The following is a 25,346-nucleotide window of genomic DNA, read 5'->3' on the forward strand; positions in this document are numbered from 1 at the left end:
GGAGCAGCATGGGCAAAGGCCCATTCCATTATTCAATCGACAAACAATTAGGAGGGCTGCTCAGGCCAGGCAGGTGCTAAGAGCTTGGCACCCAGAGCAGAATAAAGTAATCCTTAACTCTGAAGGCCTCAGAGCCCATTGGGGAAGAAAGAAAAGGCCTGGTAGTTAATTATCATGAATTGTCATTCATTAATTCCATCATTCATTAAATTCATTTATTCATTCAGTAAGGATTCATTCATGCCCAGACAGTGTCCTGCCCTGTGTGGGGAGCTGGTGCCCTAGTGCAGGATCAGACATGGTCCCTGTCCTTGAGGAGCCCCCCAGTCTCATGGGGGAGGCAGGAATAAACAGGCAGCTGCTCTCCAATGGGAGAGGAAGAGGCACAGCGGTCAAGGAAGCCCAGAGAGGGACTGTGGTTCAGAGAGCTGGTCGAGCTGGTCACAGTCCTGGGAAAAGACTCAGGTGAGGCCTGAGTAGGCAATGACGGTGGGGCTGAAGGATAGAGATTTAGGAGGTGGGATCAGCAGGACCTGGTGGTTGGATGTGGGGGCTGGGAGAAGTGGGAACCAAAGGTGACTTTGGGAGTCTCACTTTGGGTTACTAAAAGTCTGGAGAACAGGCCGTTCTCTGAGGTCATGAAATGGAATGCAGAACAATTTTGGCAGAGAATGGTGAGTCTAGACTTGGCCATGTGGGGACTGAGGAGTACAGTGGGACAGGGTGCTGCTTAATAGAGGGACACGGGGGTTCTGCGGTTGCCTGGCCATGTGATCTGGGGCAAGTTAGAAGTCAATCCCTCTCTGGGCCTTATTTTGTCTTTTGTAACCTGGGAATAAATAATATCTACCTCACAAAGTTCCAGGGGGAGGGGGTGGTTGACTGAGGTCGTGTAAGTGCTGCATCTGTGGCCCCCAGCCTCGGCTGCTCATGAGAATCCCCACACCTAACAGCTCCCCAACCCGATTCAATCACAGTTCTGGAGTGTGGTCCAGGCATCGTCTTTTTAAAGCTCCATGGTGATGTTGATGTGAAGGCAAGGTCAGGGACCACCATGCCATCTATTCTACCTGGCACACTGGGGGAGCCTGATTGTGGGAGTTGCTTTTTATTTTTAGTTTTCATGCTATTATTTTTTTGTACCATTATTTAGGTGACACCATCCAAGAGGCAACTAGAGGGCTAGCTCTGGCATGAGGTCCTGCTGATGCTGCAGACCCCGGCCTCTGGTCACATGGGCCAGAACATTTCCAAGTAGGGGTCATGCTGCTTCCTGGCTTCTTGAGAAGAGGGCCCTGTGGGGACTTACCTTATAACAGAATCCAAAAGGAAATGGATTATGAAAACAGTACACACCAGTGAGACCAGGGGCTTTATTCATCTCAAAGTAATTTAAATTACTTTGATTTTTGCACCAAATCAATATAAAGTAGAATTACAAAACACAGATAAGCAAAAAACACACCAAATTCCTAAGCCCACCACCTGGGAAAACTACTGTATACAACCTTCCAAGCAAATTCCATGTAAATATATTCATTATATAGACATATGTGGTATATGAGGGATCTTCAAAAAGGTCATGGAAAATGCATATTATGAAAAAGCTATACATAGACTTAAAAAATTTTTGCACCAAAATAATCTCATGCTAACTTGTTATAACATGCCTGAAAAGGATCTAGTTTGAGGAACTAAGACGGGTAAGATATGAGTTTGAAAAGAGCCCCTATCAAAGCAATATAAATTCTGCTAAAATTGAAGCAAGAACAAACATCAAATTTATGAGACGCTTCGGTGGAAGAGTGGTGAGATCACTGATGTTTTACAAAAAGTTTATGGAGACAACTCCCCCAAATAAATCAGCAGTTTACAAATGGATAACTTGTTCTAAGAAGGGATGAGACAACATCGAAGATGAAGCCTGCGGTGACACATCAGCCACAGCAATATTTGAGGAAAAAATTAATCTTTTTGTTTCCTAATTGAAGAGAACCGACGATTAACAGCAGAAACAATAGCCAACACCATAGACATCTCAAATGGTTCAGCTTACATAATTCTGAACAAACTTTCCACCCAAGGGGTGCCCAAACTGTTGTGCCTATGTCAGGTGCAGACAAGAGCAGAGCTTTTGATGGAAAATTTAAACAAGTGGGAGCAAGATCCTGAAGCGTTTCTTCAAAGAATTGTTACAGGAGGTAAACCATGTCTTTACCGGTACAATCCTGAAGACTAAGCACAATCAAAGCCATGGCTACCAAGAGGTGGACATGGTCCAGGCAAAGCAAAAGTGGATCTATCAAGAGCAAAGGTCATGGCAACAGTATTTTGTGATACTCAAGGCATTTTGCTTGTTGACTTTCTGGAAGGCCAAAGAACAATAACATCTACTTATTATGAGAGTGTTTTGAGAAAGTTAGCCAAAGCTTTATCAGAAAAATGTCTGGGAAAGCTTCACCAGAGATTTCTTCTCCACCATGATAATGCTTGTGCTCATTCCTCTCATCAAACAAGGCCAATTTTGCAAGAGTTTCAATGGGAAATCATTAGGCATCCACCTGATAGTCCATATTTGGCTCCTCTGACTTCTTTTTGTTTCCTAATCTTAAAAAATCTATAAAGGGTATTTTTTTTTAGTTGATAATGTAGAAAAGACTGCATTGACATGGTTAAATTCCCAGGACCCTCAGATCTTTAGCGATGGACTAAATGGCTGGTGTTATTGCTTATAATAGTGTCTTGAACTTGATGAAGCTTATGTTGAGAAATAAAGTTTATATTTTTCATTTTTATCTTTTAATTCCATTTTCTACAAACTTTTTGAGGTACCCTCATATATATATATATATGCATATGTACACATATATGCATATATGTTATATCCGTATATTTGTACTATTATATTTTTATTTCCACAAAAAATAAAACCAAACTCTTAAATCCTGGATTCACATCCACCTTTACCACTATGCAGGCAAGGTGATTTAACCTTTCTGTGCCTTATTCTCCTCAACTAAATGATAACCTGCACAGTAGACTGTTGTCTTTGTTTAAACAGTCAGTTATTGGGTCTACCTTTTTAATCCAATCAGTCAATCTGTGTCTTTTGACTGGGGAATTTAATCCTTTTACATTGAGACTTATTATTGAAAGGTGTTGATTTACTCCTGGCATTTTACTGATTTTTGTTTGGACGTTTTAAATATCTTTTGTTCCTTTCTTTCCATTTCATTGTTTGTCTTCAACGTTTGTTGGTTTCTTGAGGTGGTTAGATAAAGTTCCTTTCTATTTATTGTTTGCATTTTTGTTCTACTGGTGGGTTTTGTTCTTTCTTGTGTATTCATGGTAGTAATGCTTATTTTTCAGATATCAAATGCAGTACTCCCTTGAGAATTTCATGTAGGCCTAATCATATGGTGGTGAACTCCCATGGTTTTTATTTGTCTGGGAAATATATTATTTCTCCTTTATTTCTGAAGAATAACCTTCAGATGGGTATACTATTCTTGGCTGGCAACTTTTGTCTTTTAGTATTTTGAATGTATCATCCCTTTCTCTTCTGGCCTTTAGAGTTTCTTATGAAAAGTCTGCTGCTAGTCTGATAGGGGCTCCCTTATAGGCGATGATGCTTTTCTCTTGCTGCTTTTGACATTCTCTCTTTGTCTTTGAGCTTTGCCAATTTGACTATAACATGTCTTGGAGAGAACCTTTTTGGGTTGCATCTGTTTGGGGATCATTGAGCATTCTGGTTCTGAAGGTCCATATCTCTCCCTATACCTGGGAAGTTTTCCACTACTATTTTGTTGAATATGTTTTGAATGCCTTTTCCTGTTTCCTCCCCTTCTGGAACACCCATGATTCAAATATTTGTGTGCTTATGGTTGTCTGCTATCTCTTATAGATTTTCTTCATTTAAAAAACATTTATTTATTTATTTTGTGTCCATGTGGGTTATTTCACAAAGGCCATCTTCAAGACTGGAAATTCTCTCTTCTGCTTGCTCTAGCCCACTGTTTAAGCTCTCTGTTGTGTTTTTTTATTTCATTGAGTGAATCTTTCTGCTCCATGATCTCTGCTACATTATTTTTTAGGGCATTAATTTATTTGTACATTTCCTCTTTCAGGTCCTGGATACTTAACCACATTTCATTGTGTCATCTGAGTCTTCTTGTATCTCATTTAGTTTCTCATTTTAGATTGTTGCTCAAAATTCCTTTCCAGTCATCTCCTGCTCTATAGGGTCTGGTACTTGAGAATTTTTATATTCCTTTCATGGTGTCATATTTTCTTTTTTTTTCCTTTCATATTTCTAGTATCTCTACATTGGTGTCTAGTCATCTGGTAGAGCAGTTGCTTTTTCTAGTAGTCTGGAGTGTGGGGTTTGAGGAGAGGAAGTTCCTCTTGTAGATGTGTTTTATAAATGCTCTTGAATGAGGTGTTTTAATATTGGTTCCAGGTAGATGCAGTAGTGTAGTCTCTGTATAGGTACTTTGGCTAGAAAAACAAGAGCAATCCAACCCCAAATTTAGTAGACAAAAAGAAATAATTAAGATCAATGCAAAACCAAATGAAATAGAGACCCCCCCAAAAAAAGATTCAAAAGATCAATAAAATGAAAAGTTGGTTTTTTGAGAAGATGAACAAAATAGACAAACCATTAACTAAGTTAACTAAAAAAAGGAGAGAGAAGACTCAAATAAATAAAATCAGAAATGAAAAAAGGAGACATTAGAACTGATACCACAGAAATACAAAGAATCATTAGAGACTATTATAAACGACTGTACACCAACAAATTTGAAAACCTGGAGGAAATGATAAATTTCTGGACATAAACAAACTACCAAGACTGAACCAAGAAGACATAGAAAACCTGAACAGACTGATAACAATCAAAGAGATTGAAGCTATAATCAGCAGTCTCTCAACAGAGAAAAACCCCACACCAGATGACTTTACTGCCTAAGTCTACCAGACCTTTAAAGATGAATTAATTCCAATTCTCTTCAAACTATTCCAAAAAATTGAAACAGAAGCCATTCTCCCAAACTCATTCTATGAGGCAAACATCACCCTGATACCAAAAACAAACAAAAATACAACAACAACAAACAAAACTACAGGCCAATATCTTTTATTTTAGCACAAAAGTCCTCAATAAAATATTAGCAAATAGAATACAGCAGCACATCCAAAAATTATACCCCACAATCAAGTGGGATTCGTCCTAGAAATGCAAGGATGGTTCAACATATGGAAGTCAACAAATGTGATACACCACATCAACCAAATTAAAGACAAAAACCATATTATTATCTCAATAGACACTGAAAAAACATTTGAGAAAATTCAATGTCACTTCATGATAAAGACTCTCAGCAAATTAAATATAGAAGGAAAGTATCTCAATGCAATTAAAGCCATGCATGACAAACCCACCATCAATATCATCCTGAATGGGGAAAATTGAAAGCTTTTCCCTTAAGAACATGAACAAGACAAGGATGTCCTCTCTTTCCACTACTTTTAAACATAGTATTGGAAGTCCTAGCCAGAGAAATCAGGGAAGAGAAAGAAATAAAGGGCATCCATTTTGGAAAAGATGAAAAGTCAAATTGTTGTTGTTTGCAGATGACATAATCCTGTATAGAGAGATGCCTAAAGGCTCTACAAAAAAACTCTTAGAGTTGATAAACAATTTCAGCAAAGTTGCAGGATACAAAATCAACACGCAAAAATCAGTAGCATTTTTATACTCTAACAACAGACAAGCAGACAAAAAAAAAATAATCAAGAAAGCTAACCCTGTTACAATAGTCACCAAAAACATAAAATACCTAGGAATAAAGTCAACCAAGCATGTGAAAGATCTCTACAATTGGAACTAAAAATCACTGTTGAAAGAAATTAAAGAGGACACAAGAAGATGGAAAGATATTCCATGCTCTTGGATTGGAAGAATTAACATTGTGAAAATGTACATACTACCTAAAGTGATCTACAGATTCAATGCAATCCCCATCAAAACACCAATGATATTCTTCACAGAATTGGAAAAACAATCCTAAGATTCACATGGAACAACAAAAGACCCCAAATAGCCAAAGCAATCCTGAAAAAAAAAAAAGTAAATAAAGCCAGAGGCATTACACTACCTGACTTCAAATTATGTTACAAAGCTGTAGTTACCAAAACAGCATGGTACTGGCATAAAAACAGACACCCAAACCAATGGAACAGAATAGAGACCCCAGAAATCAGCCCATATACCTACAGCCAAGTGATCTTTGACAAAAGCATCAAGAACATACACTGGGGGAGTGACTGTCTCTTTGATAAATGGTACTGGGAAAATTGGGCATCCATATGTAGAAGAATGACACTAGACCCTTACCTCTTGCCATATGCCAAAATCAACTCAAAATGGACTAAGATATTAAATGTATGCCCTGAAACTATAAAACTATTAAATAAAACATAGGGGAAACACTTCAGGAAGTAGGACTGGGCATAGACTTTATGAATACAACCCCAAAAGCTCAGGCAACAAAAGGAAAAATAAACAAATGGTATTATATCAAACTAAAAAGCTTTGCACAGCAAAATAAACAGTTAACAGAGCAAAAAGACAACCTACAGAGTGGGAGAAAATATTTGCAAAATATGCATCTGAGAAAAGGTTAATATCCAGAATATACAAGGAACTCAAACAACTTAGTAAAAAAACAATTAACCCAATTAAAAAAATGGGCAAAGGAGATGAATAGGCACTTCTCAAAGGCAGATATAGGAATGGCCAGCAGACACATGAAAAAATGCCCACCATCACTTAACATCTGAGAAATGCCAATCAAAACCACAGTGAGATATCATCTCACCCCAGTCAGACTGGCTATTACCAAAAAGACATAGAATAACAAATGCTGACAGGGATGCATAGAAAGGGGACCCTCCTACGCTGCTGGTGGGACTGTAAAATGGTGCAGCCATTATGGAAAATGGTATGGAGTATCCTCTAACAACCACAGACAGAACTGCCATACGATCCAGCAATCCCACTGCTGAGTGTATAACCAAAGAAATGGAAATCATCATGCCGAAGGAACACCTGTACTCCTATATTTATTGCACTGCTCTGTTTACAATAACCAAGAGTTGGAACCAACTAAATGCCTATCATTTGATGAGTGGATAAGGAAAATGTGGTATATTTATACAATGGAATACTACTCTGCCAGAAAAAAAGAATGAAATACTGCCATTCACAGCAACATGGATGAACTTAGAGATAATTATATTAAGTGAAATAACCAGGCACAGAAAGAGAAATACTGCATGTTCTCACTTATATGTGGGAGCTAATAAATAAATAAATAAATGAATGAATGAATAAATAAATAAATAAATAAATTTTTAAAAAAGAAAAGATACAATAATCACAATAATACATTGATCTTTTTGAGAGAGGAGAACAGAATTGTTGCCAGGGATGGGAAAGGGAGGGAAAGAGCGGGGGAAAGGGAGGAATTGGTAAAGGGCCATGAAAATTGATTATATTGCATTATGATGAATATACTAATTATCCTGATTTGAACATCACATACTGCACACAGGTATTGATATACAATGCTGTACCCCACAGATATGGACAATCAACTATGTTCCAATAAAAAATTAAATAAAAAAGCAGTCAATTATTCTTGAAAGATATTTAAATACTGTAATATGAAAAATCACCTTTTCTCCCCATGGAGTTACCATTTCCAACACTCTTTGTTCCTTTGTGTAAATCCAAGTTTCCAGCTGGTGTCTTTTTTCCCTCTGTCTAAAGGACGTCCTTTAGCATTTCTTGTTGTGTGTGTCTGCTGCTGATGAATTCTTTTAGCTTTTGTGTGTCTGTAAAACTAACACGTCTTTTTTTCCTCTGACTGCTTTTAATATTTTCTCTTTATCACTGATTTTGAACAATTTGATTATGATGTGCCTCGGTGTGGTTTCCTTCATGTTTCTTGTGCCTGCAGTGTGTTGAGTTCTTGGCTCCTTACATTTGGAATGTTTTCAGCCATTATTTCTGAAAATATTCTTTCCGTCCCCCCGCCTCCTTCTCCTTTCCAGACTCCAATTACTTGTATGTCAGGCTGCTTGAAGTTGTCCCTCAGCTGACTGATACACTTTCCATTTTTTAAAATATTATTTTTTCTATGTGTTTCATGTTAGATAGTTTCTATTGCTATGTCTTCAAGTTGCTTATCTTTTCTTCTGCAATGTCTAATCTGCTGCTAACTCTGTTCAGTATACTTCTTCGCTTCAGACCTTGTAGTTTTCATCTCTAGGAGTTTTGTCTCTAGAAGGCCTTTTCTATATCTTCCATATCTCAACTTAACTTTTTGAACATAGGGCACACAGTTGCAGTAATGATTTTAATGTCCTTCTCTGTTTATTCTACCATCTGTGCCAGTTTTGGGTTGGTTTTGACGGACTGATATTTCTCCTCCTCACGGGTGGTATTTTCCTGTCTGTTTACGTGCCTGGTAATCTTTGGTTGGATGCCAGGCATTGTGAATTTTACTTTGTTGGGTGCTGGGTGTTTTTGTGTTCCTATGAATCTTCTTGAGCTTTATTCAGAGATGCAGTTAATTATTTGGAAACAGTTGGTTCTTTGGGGTCTTGCTTTTATAATTTGTTAGGGAGGTTTGGAACCTTCCCAGGAACTCAGCCTAGGATGAGTCATTCCTCACTACTGAGGCAAGATCTTCCTGAGCAGTCTACCCACCGCCCTGCCATTTGGAGATTTTTCAGTCTGGCTGGTGGGAACAGGCACTGTTTCCAGCCCCGTATGATGACAGGCGGTCTTCTCTTTAATCCTTTCAGATGATTTTCCCCCTGGCCTTATGTAGTTCCCTCACACGCATGCACTGACTGGCACTCTGCTAAATACTCAGAAGGGATCCTCGGCAGTCTGCAGAGCTCTCGCCCTCTCCTCTCTGGCACTCTGTCCTCTGCACTATGACTGCCTTAACCTTCCTGGACTCCCAGGGTATCTCTGAGCTCTGCTTAGCTTCCTCTCCTGCCAGTGCCACTTCCTGGAAATTCTCAAGGCCGTAACTGAGCGATCATGAGATTTTTTGTTGCCTGAAATCCAGTGTCTTGGAAAATCACTATTTCATGTATTTTGACTGTTTTGTCTGTTTTAGGCTAGAGTGTAAATGTGGTTCCTGTGACTCCATCTTGGCCAGAAGTGAATGTCCCCATTGATTCTTTACCCGCCTCACCTGATTAAATGGGATTCTTCTCCTCTCCTCTCTCTCCTTCCCTTCTGCCAACCAGGCTAATGTGTCCCCTGGGCCAGACCCCCACCATGCCCTGAGCACACAAGAAGGTCCAGACAGCTGCAGACCTCAAGAGGGCCCAGCAGCTGGGGAGAAAGAGGAGCAGTCCCCATGGCAGCACCAACTGCAGCATGTGCTGGGAGGACATCTGGAGCCTATTGATGCCACATTTCACAGATGAGGAACTCGAGGCCTAGAGGCATGATGCCTCCCTGCCTTCTAGGCCGTAAAGCCGTAAGAGGTCAAGGCAGGATGTGAACCCAGACCTGGCAGACCATCATATTAACAGCTAACAATCTGTGCCAGTCACTGCTCCAAACGCTTTATGTGGCTCATGCCAGTTAATCCCTGGCACAGCCCTATCAAGTAGGAACGATGGGCTCAATTTTGAACCGGCAGTGCTGCTGAGTGGTCGAGAGTGGCCGGGGTTTGAATCCTGCCTCTAGTTTTTAAAATGTGTGTAACCCTGGACCAGTCCTTCTAACTTCCTTGCCTCAGTGTTTTCACCTGTACCCAGGTGCAACAGGTTGAATTTTGCCTCCCCCCAAAATTTATGCTTAAGTCCCAACCCCCAGTACTTCCGATGTGCCCTTATTTGTAGATAGGGTTATTTGAGAGATAGTCAAGTTAAAGTGAGGTCATTAGGGTGGCCTTAATCCAATTTGACTGGTGTCCTTATAAAAAGAGGAGATTTGGACACCGACACAGAAGGAAGAGGAGGTGAAGAGATGCAGGGAGGAGACGGCCTACTATAAGCCCAGGATCCTCCCTCACAGACCCCAGAAGGAACCAACCCTGCCGACACCTTGGTCTTGGACTTCCAGCCTCTAGACGTGTGGGGAAATAAATTTCTGTTGTTTAAGCCCCCAGTGGGTGGTACTTTGCTACAGTGTCCCTAGCAAAACTAACACAGCCAGGCTGATGACAGCACCTACTTTATAGAGTTACTGTGAGGATCACGAGAGAAAATAAGCATAATGTGCTTAGAATAGGGCCCAGCACACACCAGCACTCAGTGGTCGATGAGGAGGCTGAGGCCCAGAGAGGTTGAGCAACTTGCACAGGACCACACAGCTCACAGTGTGTGAACCCGACCTTATGGTCTTGAAGACCCTACTGCCCTTCTAAACTCCAGTCTGTGTTCTCTCCTGCGTACATTTTGCTGGGATTCCTGCCACCCTATGCCTTCCTTGCCAATAGTTGGTGCTTACCCACATTAATCGACCGTCTTTTCAGAGGTCAAAGGAAAAAAAATAAAACAGCAGGGAAGGGGGACAGGCTGTTGGGGAAAGGATTTTACTTAAAGAAATAATTACATATTAAGTGGAAAAGTCCACCAGAATGCTCACTGATTCACTGCCACCATGTCCCCGATGGATCTGCAGACTTGGCTGCCTTCCAGCAGCAGCAGCCACAGCAGAGTGTCCAGGTGTGCCGGCTGGCAGGTGTGGCCTGAGGGGGAAGATGTCCTTGTGAAGAGGAAGTCCTGGTGTTCCAGGATGGAGCGGTCTGGCGCCTAATTCAGTTCTAAATGACACAGCTGGGAGCCGAGCCTCAGTTTCCTTTTCTGTAAAACAAGTGTCACTATGGTGGAAAAACCCAGGGACCTGCAGATGTTGCCAAGTGTCCCCTGCCTTGTCTTCCCGGAGGACCCTCGTGCCCAGAGAGGGTCAGAGTGAGGCTGCAGGGAGCACGGTCCTCCTTAGTCATCCAGAGGGGAGGAGGCAGGAGGAAGACAGAGGCTGCCTCCGGGGGTTGCAGAGGTGGGGGGTGGGGTGAACAGATGGGGTTGCTCTGGGGACAATCTCTCAAAGTGGGCCTGGCTGGCTATCGGGGATTGGGGAGACTCTGAACTTGAGGGGAAATGTCACCAGAAAGAAAACTGCTCACAATCACCACCACAACTTAGCCCCCCATCTCTGCCATAGGGGGAGGGGCTGTAATGCCCCCCTCTACAGATGACAGAGGTGGAGGGGCTGGCTCCAGGGTGCACAGTGGGGGGAGCTGCCTGGGGTAGAATTCATGAGGCAGGGTGCCCCATCTTGCTCCTGTCCCTGCCCTCAGCACCCAGAGCAGGCCTGGTACAGTGAGGGTTGCCAGATTTGAAAAACCGAAATATAGGACACCAGTTAAATTTGAATTTCAGATAACAACAGATCCTTTTTAGTATAAGTATATCCCGTGCAATATTTGGGATGTACTTTTACTAAATGTTTTTGTTGTTGCCTATCAGAAATACACATTTAACCTGGCATCCTGCTTTTATCTGGAAGCTCTAGGCACAGGGAGGGGCAGGAGACGGCAGGGACTGGGGTGGGGGGGTGTCTCAAATCAGACTACCTGGGCTTGAGTCCTGACTCTACTACTCACTGGCCCCACAACCCCATCAAGTTCCTGGAAGTTCAGCCTCAGTTTCCTTCCTGTCTTAATAGCACCTACTTCTCAGTGCTGGTGTGAGGATTCCTTGTAATCACCCTCCAAAGCCCTAGAATGGGGTCCGGTTCTAGGTAAGTAAGGACCCTATTTTTATTACTTACTGAATTTGGGTGAACAGAGGAAGTACAGTCAATTGCTAACTGTGTGTCTAAAGCAGCATTTCTCAAACTGTTGGATCTCAGGACCCCTGATATTTATAAAAATTATTGCAGTCTGAGGTGTTGTGTATGTGATGTCTACCAACATTTACAGTAATAGAGATTAAAGCTTTGAAAAAATTTAAATATTTGTGTATTAATTTATTTTAAAATAATGTAATGAACCCATCCTGTTTACATAAAAAACAAGTTTTTAGTTAAAAATAGCTGTGTGTTTTAAAACAAATAAAATAAAGCAGTGAAAAGAGGGCCTCATTTTGCATTTTTGCAAATTGCTTTAATGTGCTGCATAATAGAAGTTGGCTAGAGTCTCATGTCTGCTGCTGTGTTCAGTCTGCTACCATATCACAAGGCATATAGCCTCTGGAAAATTCCACAGTATAGTGAAAAAAGCAAACATCCTCTTATTGCTATAAAAATAATTTTGACCTTTTGATCTCCTGATCCCTTGAGAGAAGTCCCCGGACCACGCTTTGAGAATCACTGTCTCAGGCCAATTTCAGGCAGGGGTCTGCCCAGCCCCTGATTCCTGCCTGGCCCCTATGGGGTGGGGGCTGGACCCAGGCTTGCAGTTTTGAGGTCATGCCAGTGTAGTTAGTCAACAGTGAGCATTCGCTGCTGCCCTCTGATCCAGTAGGGCTGGGGAGGCAGGCCTGGGATTGTCCCCTGCACTTTACAGTGAGGACACTGAGGCTCAGAGGGTGGAAGGGCCTTGTCCAACCTCTTCAGACTAAAAGGGGCAGAGCTGTGAGGGGAACCCAGTTCTCAGGGCTGAGAGCCAGGGCTTTGTTGGGCTGCTTCCTATGCAAGGCAGGCCCACAGCCTCAGAGGATGCCCTCCTGGGCTTGAGAGGCTGTCTCTCTTCATACTCAAGTATCTTCTGCTGGGTGTGGCCTCCTGAGGGAGGTGACACTGGATCTCCCTCCAACCTGCATGTCCTCGAGTCCTCCTGAAACCTCCACCCAACATCACACACACGTGCGCACACACACACTGGGGCCTGCCACCAAGCAGGTGCCAGAGGCTGCAGGTGAACACTGAAGGTCCAGCCGTGGCCTCCCAGAGAGACAGGTTTGCCCAGGCCTCCCCCAACACCAGACTGTGACCTGCATCTGGGTGGGTGTGCATCTTGTGAGTGTAACCCTGCACCTCTTGGGGTGACTCGTGTGTATCTCTCAGAGCCTCTTCTGGGGTCTGTCTAGGGCTCTGACCATGGTTGATGTGTGTTTGCACTCGCTTTGTGAGTGTCCAGTTTCTCCCTCGGCTGTATGGGTCCCTCTGGGTCTCTTGCTCAGTGTGTGTGTGTGACTGTGAGCATGTGTGACTGTGTGTGTGTGTGTGTGAGTGTGTACTTTCTCTGGGTCGGGATGGCTTGCCATCTCAGGGGCTAAGCTGGGGGTGGCTGCAGAGCCCTCTTGTTGTCTCCAGCACATTGTTCTGGGGCCAGGAGTGTTGCTGTGGCAACCAGTGGCCACCCTCTCAATGGAGCAGATGTGCCTGTGACCACGTGGAGGGGTTTGGTCTACCTCAGCACCCCCACCCGGCCCCTGAGCAGGCAGGCAGCCCTCAGGATGGAACCTCCTCCTATCCTCCAGCTAATCCACTCAGATGCCCTCCTGAGCCCACCACCCGGAGCAGTGGACCTGGTGAGTCTGGGAACAGGCTCTGGATCTCATTCATTCTTATTCAACAAATATTTATTAAACCCAACTGTGTACTGGATACTGGAGACCCTGTAACAGCAAAGATAGACAAAGTCCTGCTCTCATGAAACTTAACAACTGTATTAATACCCAAAGCTCACACTTCGATAGCCTTACATTGTGCCAGGCACTGAGTCTAGCAATTTATATGTATTAACTCATTTAATCACTGTGATAATCCTACCACTGCCCCCTTTTACAAATGGGGAAACACAGGCACACAGAGGTTAAATTACTTGCCCTAAACTACAAAGTCACTAAACAGCAGAGCCAGGTTTGAACCCAGGGCATCTGGCTCCAGGCTACATGCTCTTAATCACTGTACTGTAGAGCTGCTAATAAATGAGAAAAATCATTTCAGATAGTGGTAAGTGCCACAAAGAAACAAAAGTCATTGATGAGGGGGGCACTGGGAGTCAGGGAGTATGGGGGTATATCTTGAAGTGTTGGCATTTGAGTCAGGGACTAGTAACAAGAAAGAGCCAACCATGTGTAGATCAGAGGGAATAGAATGTGCAAAGGCCCAGAGGCAGGGCAGAACCTGGCTTGCTGGAAGAAGAGAGGAGAAGGAAAGCCATGGCGGCTGGAGCCTAGTAAGGTAGAGGCTCTGTGCTATAACAGATGAACCCCCAAGTCTCAGTGGCTTCCCACAACAGACATGTATTCCTTGCCAGTGAGTGTTTCTAATCAGCAGGTGTCTCTACTCCAGGTGGCCATTCAGGGACCCAGGGTCTTTCCTTCCACTGCCTGTACCTGCAGCCTCCTGGGTGGCTGTGCTGAGCCCATGAGGTGTTGATGGGCTAGGAAGTGGGCCCATCACCTTTGCTCCACAGTCCAGAACCTAGTTGCATGGCCCAGTAGAGAACCTGGGTGTGGTGAGAAGCCTTCCAGAGTTAGCCACAGAGATGGCTGGTGAGTGTGCAGACAGAGAGAGAGGTCAGGTGTGGGTAGAGATTGGGGCTGGGAATTGCTGTCAGATGGGTAGAGGAAAACAAGACCCAAGACTGAGCCCAGACCTGCACACTGATCGAGGTGAGAAGCTGAGGCGTAGGCTCCATATGGCATAGTGGCCGTATCCCTGCTGCCCCATCAGCCCTTAGGTGCTCTCCTGCCAATGTGGATGTCTTCCCACTAGTCCTGTGGTCAAGTTTTGGGAAATTATTCCCCTCCCTCTCCCCATGCTCTTTGCCATGTGACTGGACAGTCCTCTTCGTAGGAGGTGGCCTCTACTTCCCCAGGCCCTGAATTGGGGCTGGCCTCATGAGTTGCTTTGGCGAGAAGGACGTGGAGGGACTAATGTAGTGGCAGTGGCCTCAGGAAGCTTTGCAGCACCTGCCCCACTTTTGGAATCCTTCCCCTCTAATGGGAAAAAGCTTGGTCTAGCCTGCTGGAGGACGAGGGTCCAGTCATCCTAGCTGAAGCCATCCTAGACTACCCCAACATATGTGAGAGAGTTCTGCCAAGATCAGCAGGGCCACCTACATGATCCCCAGCTGGCCAGAGTTGCATGAGGGAACCCAGCTGAGACCTGGAGTGACCAATGCATGCATTGACTCCTGAGTAAGGGGACATAGTCATTGCTTGAAGGTACTGAGTTTTGGGGTGGTTTGTTATTCGGCAATAGCTGACTGATCTACTTCCCCAAGAGTCCACGTCATGGAGCTGAGGACATGGGCTCCAGTCCTGTGGCTGTCAGTGACTTGTCGTGCAGGTGACTCCCTTTGTCTCCTGCCTTTCAGCTGGCTCTGGAGCCCTGTCAGGGAGTGTGGTTCTGACTGCAGCAGGTGGGAGGAGAATAAGGGCCAGGGCTGCACAGGGTGGCCCTAGATCCATCCTCCCTGCAGCAGCACGAAAGGCTCCTCAGAGGACCAGGACTTTGTCAGGTGGAAAAGGAAGGGGAGTGCTCCAGATGGAGGAAACAGCAGAGGTACGAGATATGAAGGGAAACGTGGGGCCACGGTAATTCTGTGCCAGAGGCAAATGCGGTGTGGTGGTACGAGAAGGCATGAAAATTGCTGGATCCTCACCTGGCACAGAGTACTTGCTTCATAAATGGCAGCACTGCTACTGCCAGGACGGCAGGTGCCGGGTCAAGAGGGGATAAGGTGCTTGGACTTTATCTACAGGGCGACGGGGAGCCATGGCTGCTGGTAGGCAGGGTGTGGGTTGGTCTGACCAGAGCTTGGAGGCTGACCTGATGGGGCCTGAGTAGATGCAGGGAGACCCAGGAGGAGGCACGGCATTCTTCCAGGTGTGGGACGACGGTGGCTGGAGTCAGTGATGAGGGTGGGCAGTGAGGGAATTCATGGGATACTCCATGGAGGCAGTGCCAGGGCTTGGTGACCTTTTGGATGGGCCAGTGAGAGGGTGCAAGAGTTGACGGTGACAGTCTGTGTCCAGCTTGGGCAGCCTGTGTGGTCCACATCCTGAATCCTTTCTATCTTCCTTGGGCCTCTGTTGGAGGTGACAGAAGTCTCAGGACCACGTACTGACATGGGACAGCCCGGACTATGGCCCTTGTTGCCTCACTACCAGTGGTAGGACCTTGAGGAGGTCACTTCCCTTCCCTGAGACTGGTCCTCCTCTGTGCAGTGGGAGCAGAGGCTTCCTGGGGGCTCAGGAGCCGCGGCGGCCTTGCCTCGGTGTGTGTGTGGGGTGGGGGGACGGCTCCACCTGTGCACAGAGCCCCTCACTTCCAAAATTGTGTCCCCACCTAAGCCCCACTCATCTGTGTTTTCAACACTACAGTCCTGGGCTTTCTGATTTTATGAATCAGCCTCCGCCATTTTAGCCATTTGAATGTTAGTTTTATTGAAAAGCCACTTTAGGATTAGACCACTGTGCGGGGGGGGTAATTTTGCCCAGCATAGAGCCAAATATTTATTACCATAGGCCGTGTTTTAAGAATCCTGTAACTGCGGAGAGAATAATAATGACAGTAATAATATTTATGAGTTATATTATTTAGCTCTCACCTGTTGCTTTGCACCTCAAAGCGCCATGTGGTCATTACTGGAGGGACCCTCGCGAAAGTCCTGTGCTGGAGGTGTGCTTATCCTGATTTTACAGATGGAGAAACAGGCTCAGACCACAGCTGAGCTGGGTACCAAAGAAAAGGCAGGCCCCAGGGTGGGGAACCTACGGTGTGCTGTGGACCAGGTGACAGGCTGGCAGCTGACTGAGCCAGTCTTCTTACAGGCCCAGCTGCCCTCATGCCAGGCTGATTGCTCACCTGGACAGTAAAGGAGGACAGGGAGGTCACTTTTCTAAGATCGTGTATATGTAACCAACATTAAACAGTCATCTGGGGAGGCTAGTCAGAGCCCCTCCCATTCCCAGGTGCCAATGAAGCCAGGAGCAGAGGGGCCGCAGGCTTGGGAAGCCCCTCTGCTCATGGGAGACACAGTATGTTTCCCAAGGCAGAGATAAAATGTGACATGGTGGCTTCGAGAGACTCCTATATGTTTTCTCTACCCATCCATCCATCTGTCCATCCGTCTGTTCGTCCATCCACCCACTCACTACCCATCCATCCGTCTGTCTGTCCATCTGTCCATCTACCCACCCCTTCGCCTCCCTCCATCCATTCACTTCATTGTTCCTTCACATTCCCACTCATCCAGACAACCAAGAAAAGATAATTTTTTAAAAAGTCCAAGGGAAGAAATCAACAACCATCCAGCCATTTTTATTTGCCAATGCTGTGATCCAGGCCCAGTGCTGACATCGAGGAGCAGACACAGCCTAGATGCTGAGGGGCTGTCAGCATGTGGGGCCAAGGGGATGTCGTCTAAAGATATTACCAGTGGCTGTGGGGACAGAGTTCAGAGGTGGCTCAACACAATCACAGAAGATCTCTGCTGTCTCTCACACCACAGGTCCTCATCTGTAAGCAAAGACACCCCAGAGACACCTGGAAACCAGCAGATGCACAGGCACACAGCTCTGTTTATATATGTATACATAACCTAATCTCCCAGGCACATGGAGAGAGACACACAGATACCCTGGTACACACAGGAGCACATGGAAACACACAGAGACACAGACATGCATAGGCACACCAGAGGCTCTTTAAGGCGCAAAGTCACATGACCACCCCAAGAATACCTAAGGTTATACATACACATGTGGAAATACAAACAGACACATATTAGAACACCCAAAGCCTCCTGGAGAAGAGCATTCTGGGTTGAGAGGCACTGGGTGTAGCTGGACCCAAAGCCTCTCCTTGCCAGGCTGCCCTAGGAGTGTGACACAAGGGAAGCCCCACTGGGCCAGGCTGCTCATTGACCCCTCACCAGCCACTGTTCTGCCCCTTCTCTGAGGACTGCATCTCACCTCCTCCAAGGACACACAGGCCATGGCAGGGGTGTCCTCATGAGGTGCAGGCTCCCTGAGCTGACCTCTGCCCAAAGACCACGGTCCCTGTGATGGTCACACAATGCTGAGGGTGCGGCCTGCCCGCCACAGTGGCTCATCCTGAGGCCACCACTCAGTGATACTGCTCAAAGGCTGAGCCTGGGGATTTGATTTCTTTCCCAGTTAATAGCAATGGTGCCTCCACCCCAGGAATCCCAGGGCCACTTTTGCCCACTTGTCGAACAAACTCGAGGACCTAGCATGTGAGGGTCCTGGGGGCCTGGCCGCACCCCAACGTGAGCACCAGATTAGGAAGAAGCATGGGCCATGGAATGATAGAGGCAGACTCGTATAAATAAGATATTCATATAAAAATAGTCTCTTACAAAATATTCTCTCTTATCCAGTGGCTCACTTTCCAAAAGATGGAAACTTCTGGGAGTTAATTATTAACTTTCCTCTCTCTTTCTATTCCAAACTGGATTTTTGTAGTGGTAAAGTTTGAACCAGGGAGGGCAAAAGGATGGGAAGCGTATTCTGGAAAAACATCTCCAAATCTGGACCAGCTTAAATTTCTGGATAAGTAGCAGCAAACAGCAAAAAAATATAAATGTGTGTGTGTATATATGTATCTACATATGTATAAAGGATGTCTGCTCTCGTACTTAAACATCTAGTACTGCAAGGGAGCTACTTGTAACATCAACTAGTAGAAATATCTGCATAAAGAATAACTATGTACAGTTCTACTTGGCTCCTTGTCCTAGCGACAAAATCATCCCGCCAGGAAAGCAAGCAGTCCACTTTGATTGCAGAAAACGGATCCCGACGAAATGGAAGAATTCTTTTTAATTAAATAAATTAATATTATTTTTTATCAGAATAAATTGTTAAATATTGCTATGATGAAGCCCAAGTGTCTAGAGTTCCTGCTGTGAGAGGCTTCGCTCCAGCCATGGAGGGACCTGGGCGGTGTCTGGGGGAGAGTGGAGCAGCATTGGGCGTGGAACAGAATAGTCGAGGGCTCGGAGAGGTTTTTTCCCACAGGTGTCTGCAGGAATCCCAGGAGAGGTGCCCTCCTCAGCAGAAAAGACAAGCTCAGTAATCCTGCAGCTCCCTGTGAAGATCTAAGCAGTGACCTGCCAGGGAGATTGCAGCTTGGAACTGTCTGGTCCTCCCTGCAATCTAGCTTGCAGCTGGAGGGCGGCGTGCAGTGCAGACGTGGGCTCACTTGCACGTGTACATCTCAGTGCGCTCGCTGCACGTGTTGCACTTGACGTAGCAGCACCAGTGGAACTTACAGTTGCACTGCCACACGCGGGCGTACTGGTGAGTGTTATAGCCACGGCCGCAGCACATGAGGTCGCAACCGCTGGCCTGGGGCGCCGTCTTGTTGCAGGACCGGCCCTGCGTGCCCACGCTGCCCGTCACCGGGTCCTCCTCGCAGTAGTTGGGTGACTTCTCGATATACACCAGGTCCGTGTCCATAGGCTTGCGGTACGACAGGGGCTTCTTGATCTTCAGGAAGGTGGGCCGCTTGTTGCGGCTGGCGCGCACGGGTTCCACATGAACAGCCTCGTTGTACTTGTCCTTGAGCACGTAGCCCAGCTCCCGAAACTGGGGCAGCGTGGTCCAGCATGTCTTTGTGGTGCACGAGCCCGACACACCATGGCACTTACACTCCAACTTCATGTTCTCCTCCAGAATCTGCAGGGGAAGGCGAGGAAGAGCACAGCACAGGTCACTGCATGCAAGGACCAACGCAGCCCCAGCCCAGCGTGGCCCAGCCCCTGCCCCACCTGGCTGGGTGTGGCTTTAGTTTTTCTTTTTGGTGCAGGAAACTCAGACCTGGATTCCCACCCCTTCCACCTGCAGCCTTTGTGCTGGGCCTTCGGCCTGGAACTCACTTGTCCACCTTGCCTTAAACTCCTTGTGGTCTCTAGATATGCGCTGAGACCATCCAGGCCAGTCCAGACCACACATAGGTTCTCTTTGGCCTGCATAGGTTTAAAATTGACTTTGAACAAATATTTAAAAACCAAGAGAGTTCACTTTAAAAAGCAGACTTCTAGTAGTATTGGCAAACAAGGGGCATCTGGCAACACTGCAGGATACAAAATCAACACACAAAAATCAGTAGCATTTCTATTTTCCAATAGTGAACATGCAGAAAGAGAAATCAAGAAAGCGTGCCCTATTACAATAGCCACCAAAAAAATAAAATACTTAGAAATTGAGTTAACCAAGGATGTGAAAAATCTCTATAATGAGAACTACAAACCACTGCTGAGAGAAATTAGAGAGGATACAAGAAGATGGAAAGATATCCCATGCTCTTGGATTGGAAGAATCAACATAGTGAAAATGTCCATACTACCAAAGTGATATACAAATTCAATGCAATCCCCATCAAAATTCCAATGACATTTTTCTCAGAAATGGAAAGAACTATCCAGACATTTATATGGAATAACAAAAGACCACACATAGCCAAAGCAATGCTGAGCAAAAAAAATAGAGGTGGAGGCATAACACTACCTGACTTTAAACTATACTACAAAGCTATAATAACCAAAACAGTATGGTACTGGCATAAAAACAGACACACTGATCAATGGAATAGAATAGAGAATCTGGAAATCAACTCACACACCTACAGCCATCTGATCCTTGACAAAGGCATCAAGCCTATACACTGGGGAAGGGACTGCCTCTTCAGCAAATGGTGCTGGGATAACTGGATATCCATATGCAGGAGAATGAAACTAGACCCATACCTCTCACCATATACTAAAATCAACTCAAAATGGATTAGAGAATTAAATATACACCCTGAAACAATAAAACTTCTTAACAAAAACATAGGAGAAACACTTCAGGAAGTAGGACTGGACATAGACTTCATGAATATGACCCCAAAAGCACAGGCAACCAAAGGAAAAATAAATAAATGGGATTATATCAAACTAAAGAGCTTCTGCACAGCAAAAGAAACAATTAACAGAGTTAAAAGACAACCAACAGAGTGGGAGAAAATATTTGCAAAATATGCATCTGACAAAGGATTAATATCCAGAATATACAAGGAACTCAAACAATTTTACAAGAAAAAAAGAAGTAACCCAATTAAAAAATGGGCAAAAGAGCTAAATAGGCATTTCTCTAAGGAAGATATACAAATGGCCAACAGACATATGAAAAGATGCTCAACATCACTCAGCATTCAGGAAATGCAAATCAAAACCACACTGAGATACCATCTAACCCCAGTTAGGTTGGCTAAAATCCAAAAGACTCTGAACGATAAATGCTGGCGAGGTTGCGGAGGAAAAGGAACTCTCATACATTGTTGGTGGGACTGCAAAATGGTGCAGCCTCTATGGAAAATGGTATGGAGGTTCCTCAAACAATTGCAGATAGATCTACCATACGACCCAGCTATCCCACTGTTGGGAATATACCCAGAGGAATAGAAATCATCAAGTCGAAGGTATACCTGTTCCCCAATGTTCATCGGAGCACTCTTTACAAAAGCCAAGAGTTGGAACCAGCCCAAATGTCCATCATCAGATATATGGATACAGAAAATGTGGTATATCTACACAATGGAATGCTACTCAGCTATAAAAAGGAATGCAATACTGCCACTTGCAATGACATGGATGGACCTAGAGAGAATTATATTAAGTGAAACAAGGCAGGCACAGAAAGAGAAATATCACATGTTCTCACTTATTTGTGGGAGCTAAAAATAAATAAATAAATACACAGCAAAAAAAGAAAAAAAACGGCGGGGGGGGGGGGAAAGAAGACATAACAATTGCAATTCCTTGAAATTGATACGACCAGCAAACAGAAAGGATATTGTTGGGGGGGTGGAGGGAGATGAGGGAGGTTTCAGTAATGGGCCACAATAATCAACCACATTGTATATCGACAAAACAAAATAAAATAAAATATTTAAAAAAAATATTTAATAACTAGGACAGTTGGGCACTGACCTACTGGTATGGAAGCTGGCCCCAAAAGCCAGCATGGCTGTTTCACTGTGTTCTGGCTCACTGCAATGGTACATAGCAACCATACCTGCAGGTACACTTGCAGCTGCTTCTTCACAGGCTGGCGTCCTTCAATTGCCACAGTTCTCACCCCTCCCTATTGCTTCCCTGACCTCAAGCTGTGATTTCTCAGAGGCCATCTGCTTTGATCATTCACGACACCTCCCAGGCCCCCGTGGGTGTCTGAGTCTGGGAACCCTAGCTCTGACTGAAGCTTCTCTGGCAGCGTCCTCAGCTCCCCAGGCTGGAAGATGCAACCCTTCTTCTGAGCTCCCAGTACCTGCTGGGCTTCTATCATGACAGCATGAGGGCAGCATTGTACAGCAGGTAAAAATCACTGATTCCGGACCCAGGGTTTAAAGCCTGGATCTACCATGAACCTGCTATGTACCCGTGGGCAAGTCACGTCAGCCTCCTGTGTAGCAGTTTCCATATATATATAATGGAGATAATAGTAGTACCTGATCATAGCCATACAATGAAGCACTATACGGCAATGAAAAAGAACGAACTGCTAACATGCACACAAAGAACAGTGGATCTTTAAGAGGTGATGTTGAGTGAAAGAAGTTGGACACGAAAGAGAACGTACTTTACGATTCCATTTATATGATGTTCCAGAACTGGCTACACTGATGGCTGTTATTTCACTTAGACTTTATTTACATCTGCAGGCAGTGGACCAGAGCTGGCCTGTGAGCCGAATTTTGCTGACCTTTGTTTTAGAATATTTCAGCAATAAAAGAAAGCAACATTTTACCAATCTCCCTTTCTCCATAGTGCAGGATATTTAGGTTGTTTTCAGGGTCCTTTCAAAGAAAACCTTCTCTCTCTCTCTTCGTCCTCTCCTCCCTCCCTCTCTTCCCACTTTCAGCTATGAGTAACGTGGAAGGAAATATCTTTGGGACTGAAGCTTCTTTTCCTTCTTTATCTCTGCAGCCCAATTTCATCCTAACAGATGTTTATGGAGCGCCCACTGTATACCAGGCCCCGGGATGCGGATATACTGGTGAGCACAGTTTCTGGGTCAATGTGTGAGCATTTTCAAGGTCCCTTATTGAGACTGTCAAATTTCCTTTGCCTGTTATATCATGAAAGAATAATTGAATAAATGAGTAAATGAGTGGACATTTGTTAGTCGCCTGTGCACACACCGGGTCCATGCTTTTATACATGGCATCTTATTAATTCCATGAAGTTAGTAGGACTACAATTCTATTTTACAGAAAACAAAAAACAAAAAACAAAACTGAGGCTCAACGAAGTCCCAGAGCTGGTCTATCAGACATTCTCAGTCAAGGGTCTGAGAGCCGAGGGGTGTGGATTAAGTGTGTGGTGGCTGCTTACTTGCTCTGTGACCTTGGGGTTGTCACACTCCCTCTCCAGGCCTCAGTTGCCTTAACTCTAACATAGAGTGAAGACATTCCATCTTTCCTGAAAAAAGTCAGGGCACTGGAAGAGAATCAGACATTCAAAAAATAGCCATTAGTTTTGCCTCTGTCCCTGAGCCTGTTTAGGGTGCTGAGGACACAGAGGTGACAAGATAAAGTCCCTATCTCCAAGAATGGGTCCGTGTTCAGGGTCCTCCCAGTCCTGAGAGCTCTACTTCCAGGAGAGGCGACCAATGCTTGGGTCAGTAGAACCTGGTAATGTTCTGCTCCTTGATATGGGTGAAGGTTACATGGGTTGTGCTTTATAATTATTCTTTTAAATGAATGTGAATGTTCTGTGTACTTTTTTGCACATAGCAATATCTCACAATTTATAAAAGTGCAATGGATGCAATGGCCAATAAGCACATGAAAAGGCATACAACAGAACTCATCATCAGGGCAATGCCAACCAAAGCCACAGAGAGATACTACTTCACACCCACTGGGATGGCTAAAACAATGTATACAGACAGTAACAAGCACAGACGAGGATGTGGAGAAATGCGCTCCTCACACACTGCTGGGAATGTGGGACGGTGCAGCCGCGGTGGAAAACTGTCCGCAGCTCCTCAAAGTGATAAACACAGAGTTACCACGCGACCCAGCAATCTCACTCCAAGGTAACTAAGAGGATTGAAAGCACATGTCTGTGCAAAAGCTTGTACATGAATGTCCACAGCAGCATCATTCACAATAGCCAAACAGTGCTCAATCTAAATGTCCATCAGCAGTTGAGCAGATAAACAGAATGTGGTCTATTCCTACAGTAGAATATCACTCAGCCATAAAAAGGAAGGAAATACTGATATATACCGTAACACAGATGAATCCAGAAAACATTGTGCTAAGTCAGAGGAGCCAGTCACAAAAGGCCTCAAACTGTGTGATTCCACTTACATGAAATGTCCAGAATAGGCAGATTCATAGAGACAGAAGGTAGATCAGTGGGCAGGAAGGAGGTTGGGGAAACGGGGAATGACTGATAAAGGATACAGCTTTCTTTATGAGGTGATAAAATATTATAAAATTGATGTGGTAATGGTTGCCCATATCTGTGAACATATTAAAGGACATGAATTGCACACTTTAAGTGACTGCACTGGGTATTCTGTGAATTATGCCTTAATAAAGTTGTTTTATTAAGAAAGGCAACGGCAAGCCCCAGAAGGTTGTAGTGAGAACGCAGTGTGAATGCTGGTGCGTACTTGCACTCCATGACGGTGACTGCTATTGCTGTGCTGCACCCTGGGCAACGAACCCCCAATGCCAGGCTCCTGGGCAGGGTGCAGCTGCCACTCCTGCTGGACACAGTGTCCTGCACGTGGCCTCCCTCTTCTTCTGTGGCCATCGATGGCCTGAGGCCATGGTGATTTTGAGTGAGGCCCTAATCAGATGATTCCAGCCTAACCCTGCAAACTCAGCATGTTTTGAGAGCCTCCGTGATTGCATTCTGCCCGCATTAAGCAGAGCATAATCACAGCTGCTCTGGCCAGGGATGGTCACCCAGATGGGCACCCAGCCCTCTCCCCAAGGTAGGGGACAACAGCAGAGGAAGCATGTGAGGGACAAAGCTGCATTCTCTGTACCCCCTGCCCGCCGTGCCCTGCACCCCCTCCCAGCCAAGGGCAGGCTAGCCACCAGCTTCTGAGCTTCCCAAGGGCACTTGGAGCTCCCTTCCCACTTGAAGACTGGATTCTGTGATTCAGTGTCAGGCAGTCTGAGGGCTTGCAGGTTTTAAGATGACATGACTCCATCCACCTTCCCAGTGCATGGCACACAGCAGGTGCTCAAGCAATGCCCAAAGGTATTTCACCAACAGGGTACATTCAAACTACTCCACAACTGGTATGGCTCAGGCCCAAGT

At 45.1% G+C, this 25,346-nt stretch overlaps 1 protein-coding gene across 1 annotated transcript in view; it reads right to left on the reverse strand.

The window, feature by feature from the left end:
* Positions 1 to 19,218: 19,218 nt before the first annotated feature.
* WNT7A (Wnt family member 7A) overlaps positions 19,219 to 25,346 on the reverse strand; it is a 59,811-nt gene continuing 53,683 nt past the window's right edge. Inside the window, exon 4 of the mRNA XM_063115173.1 lies at positions 19,219 to 19,698. Within this exon, the coding sequence (XP_062971243.1) occupies positions 19,219 to 19,698 (480 nt within the window). The remainder of the gene's footprint in view (positions 19,699 to 25,346) is intronic.

The sequence above is a fragment of the Cynocephalus volans genome, chromosome 11, assembly GCF_027409185.1.
Source record: "Cynocephalus volans isolate mCynVol1 chromosome 11, mCynVol1.pri, whole genome shotgun sequence".
Lineage (NCBI taxonomy): Eukaryota > Metazoa > Chordata > Mammalia > Dermoptera > Cynocephalidae > Cynocephalus > Cynocephalus volans.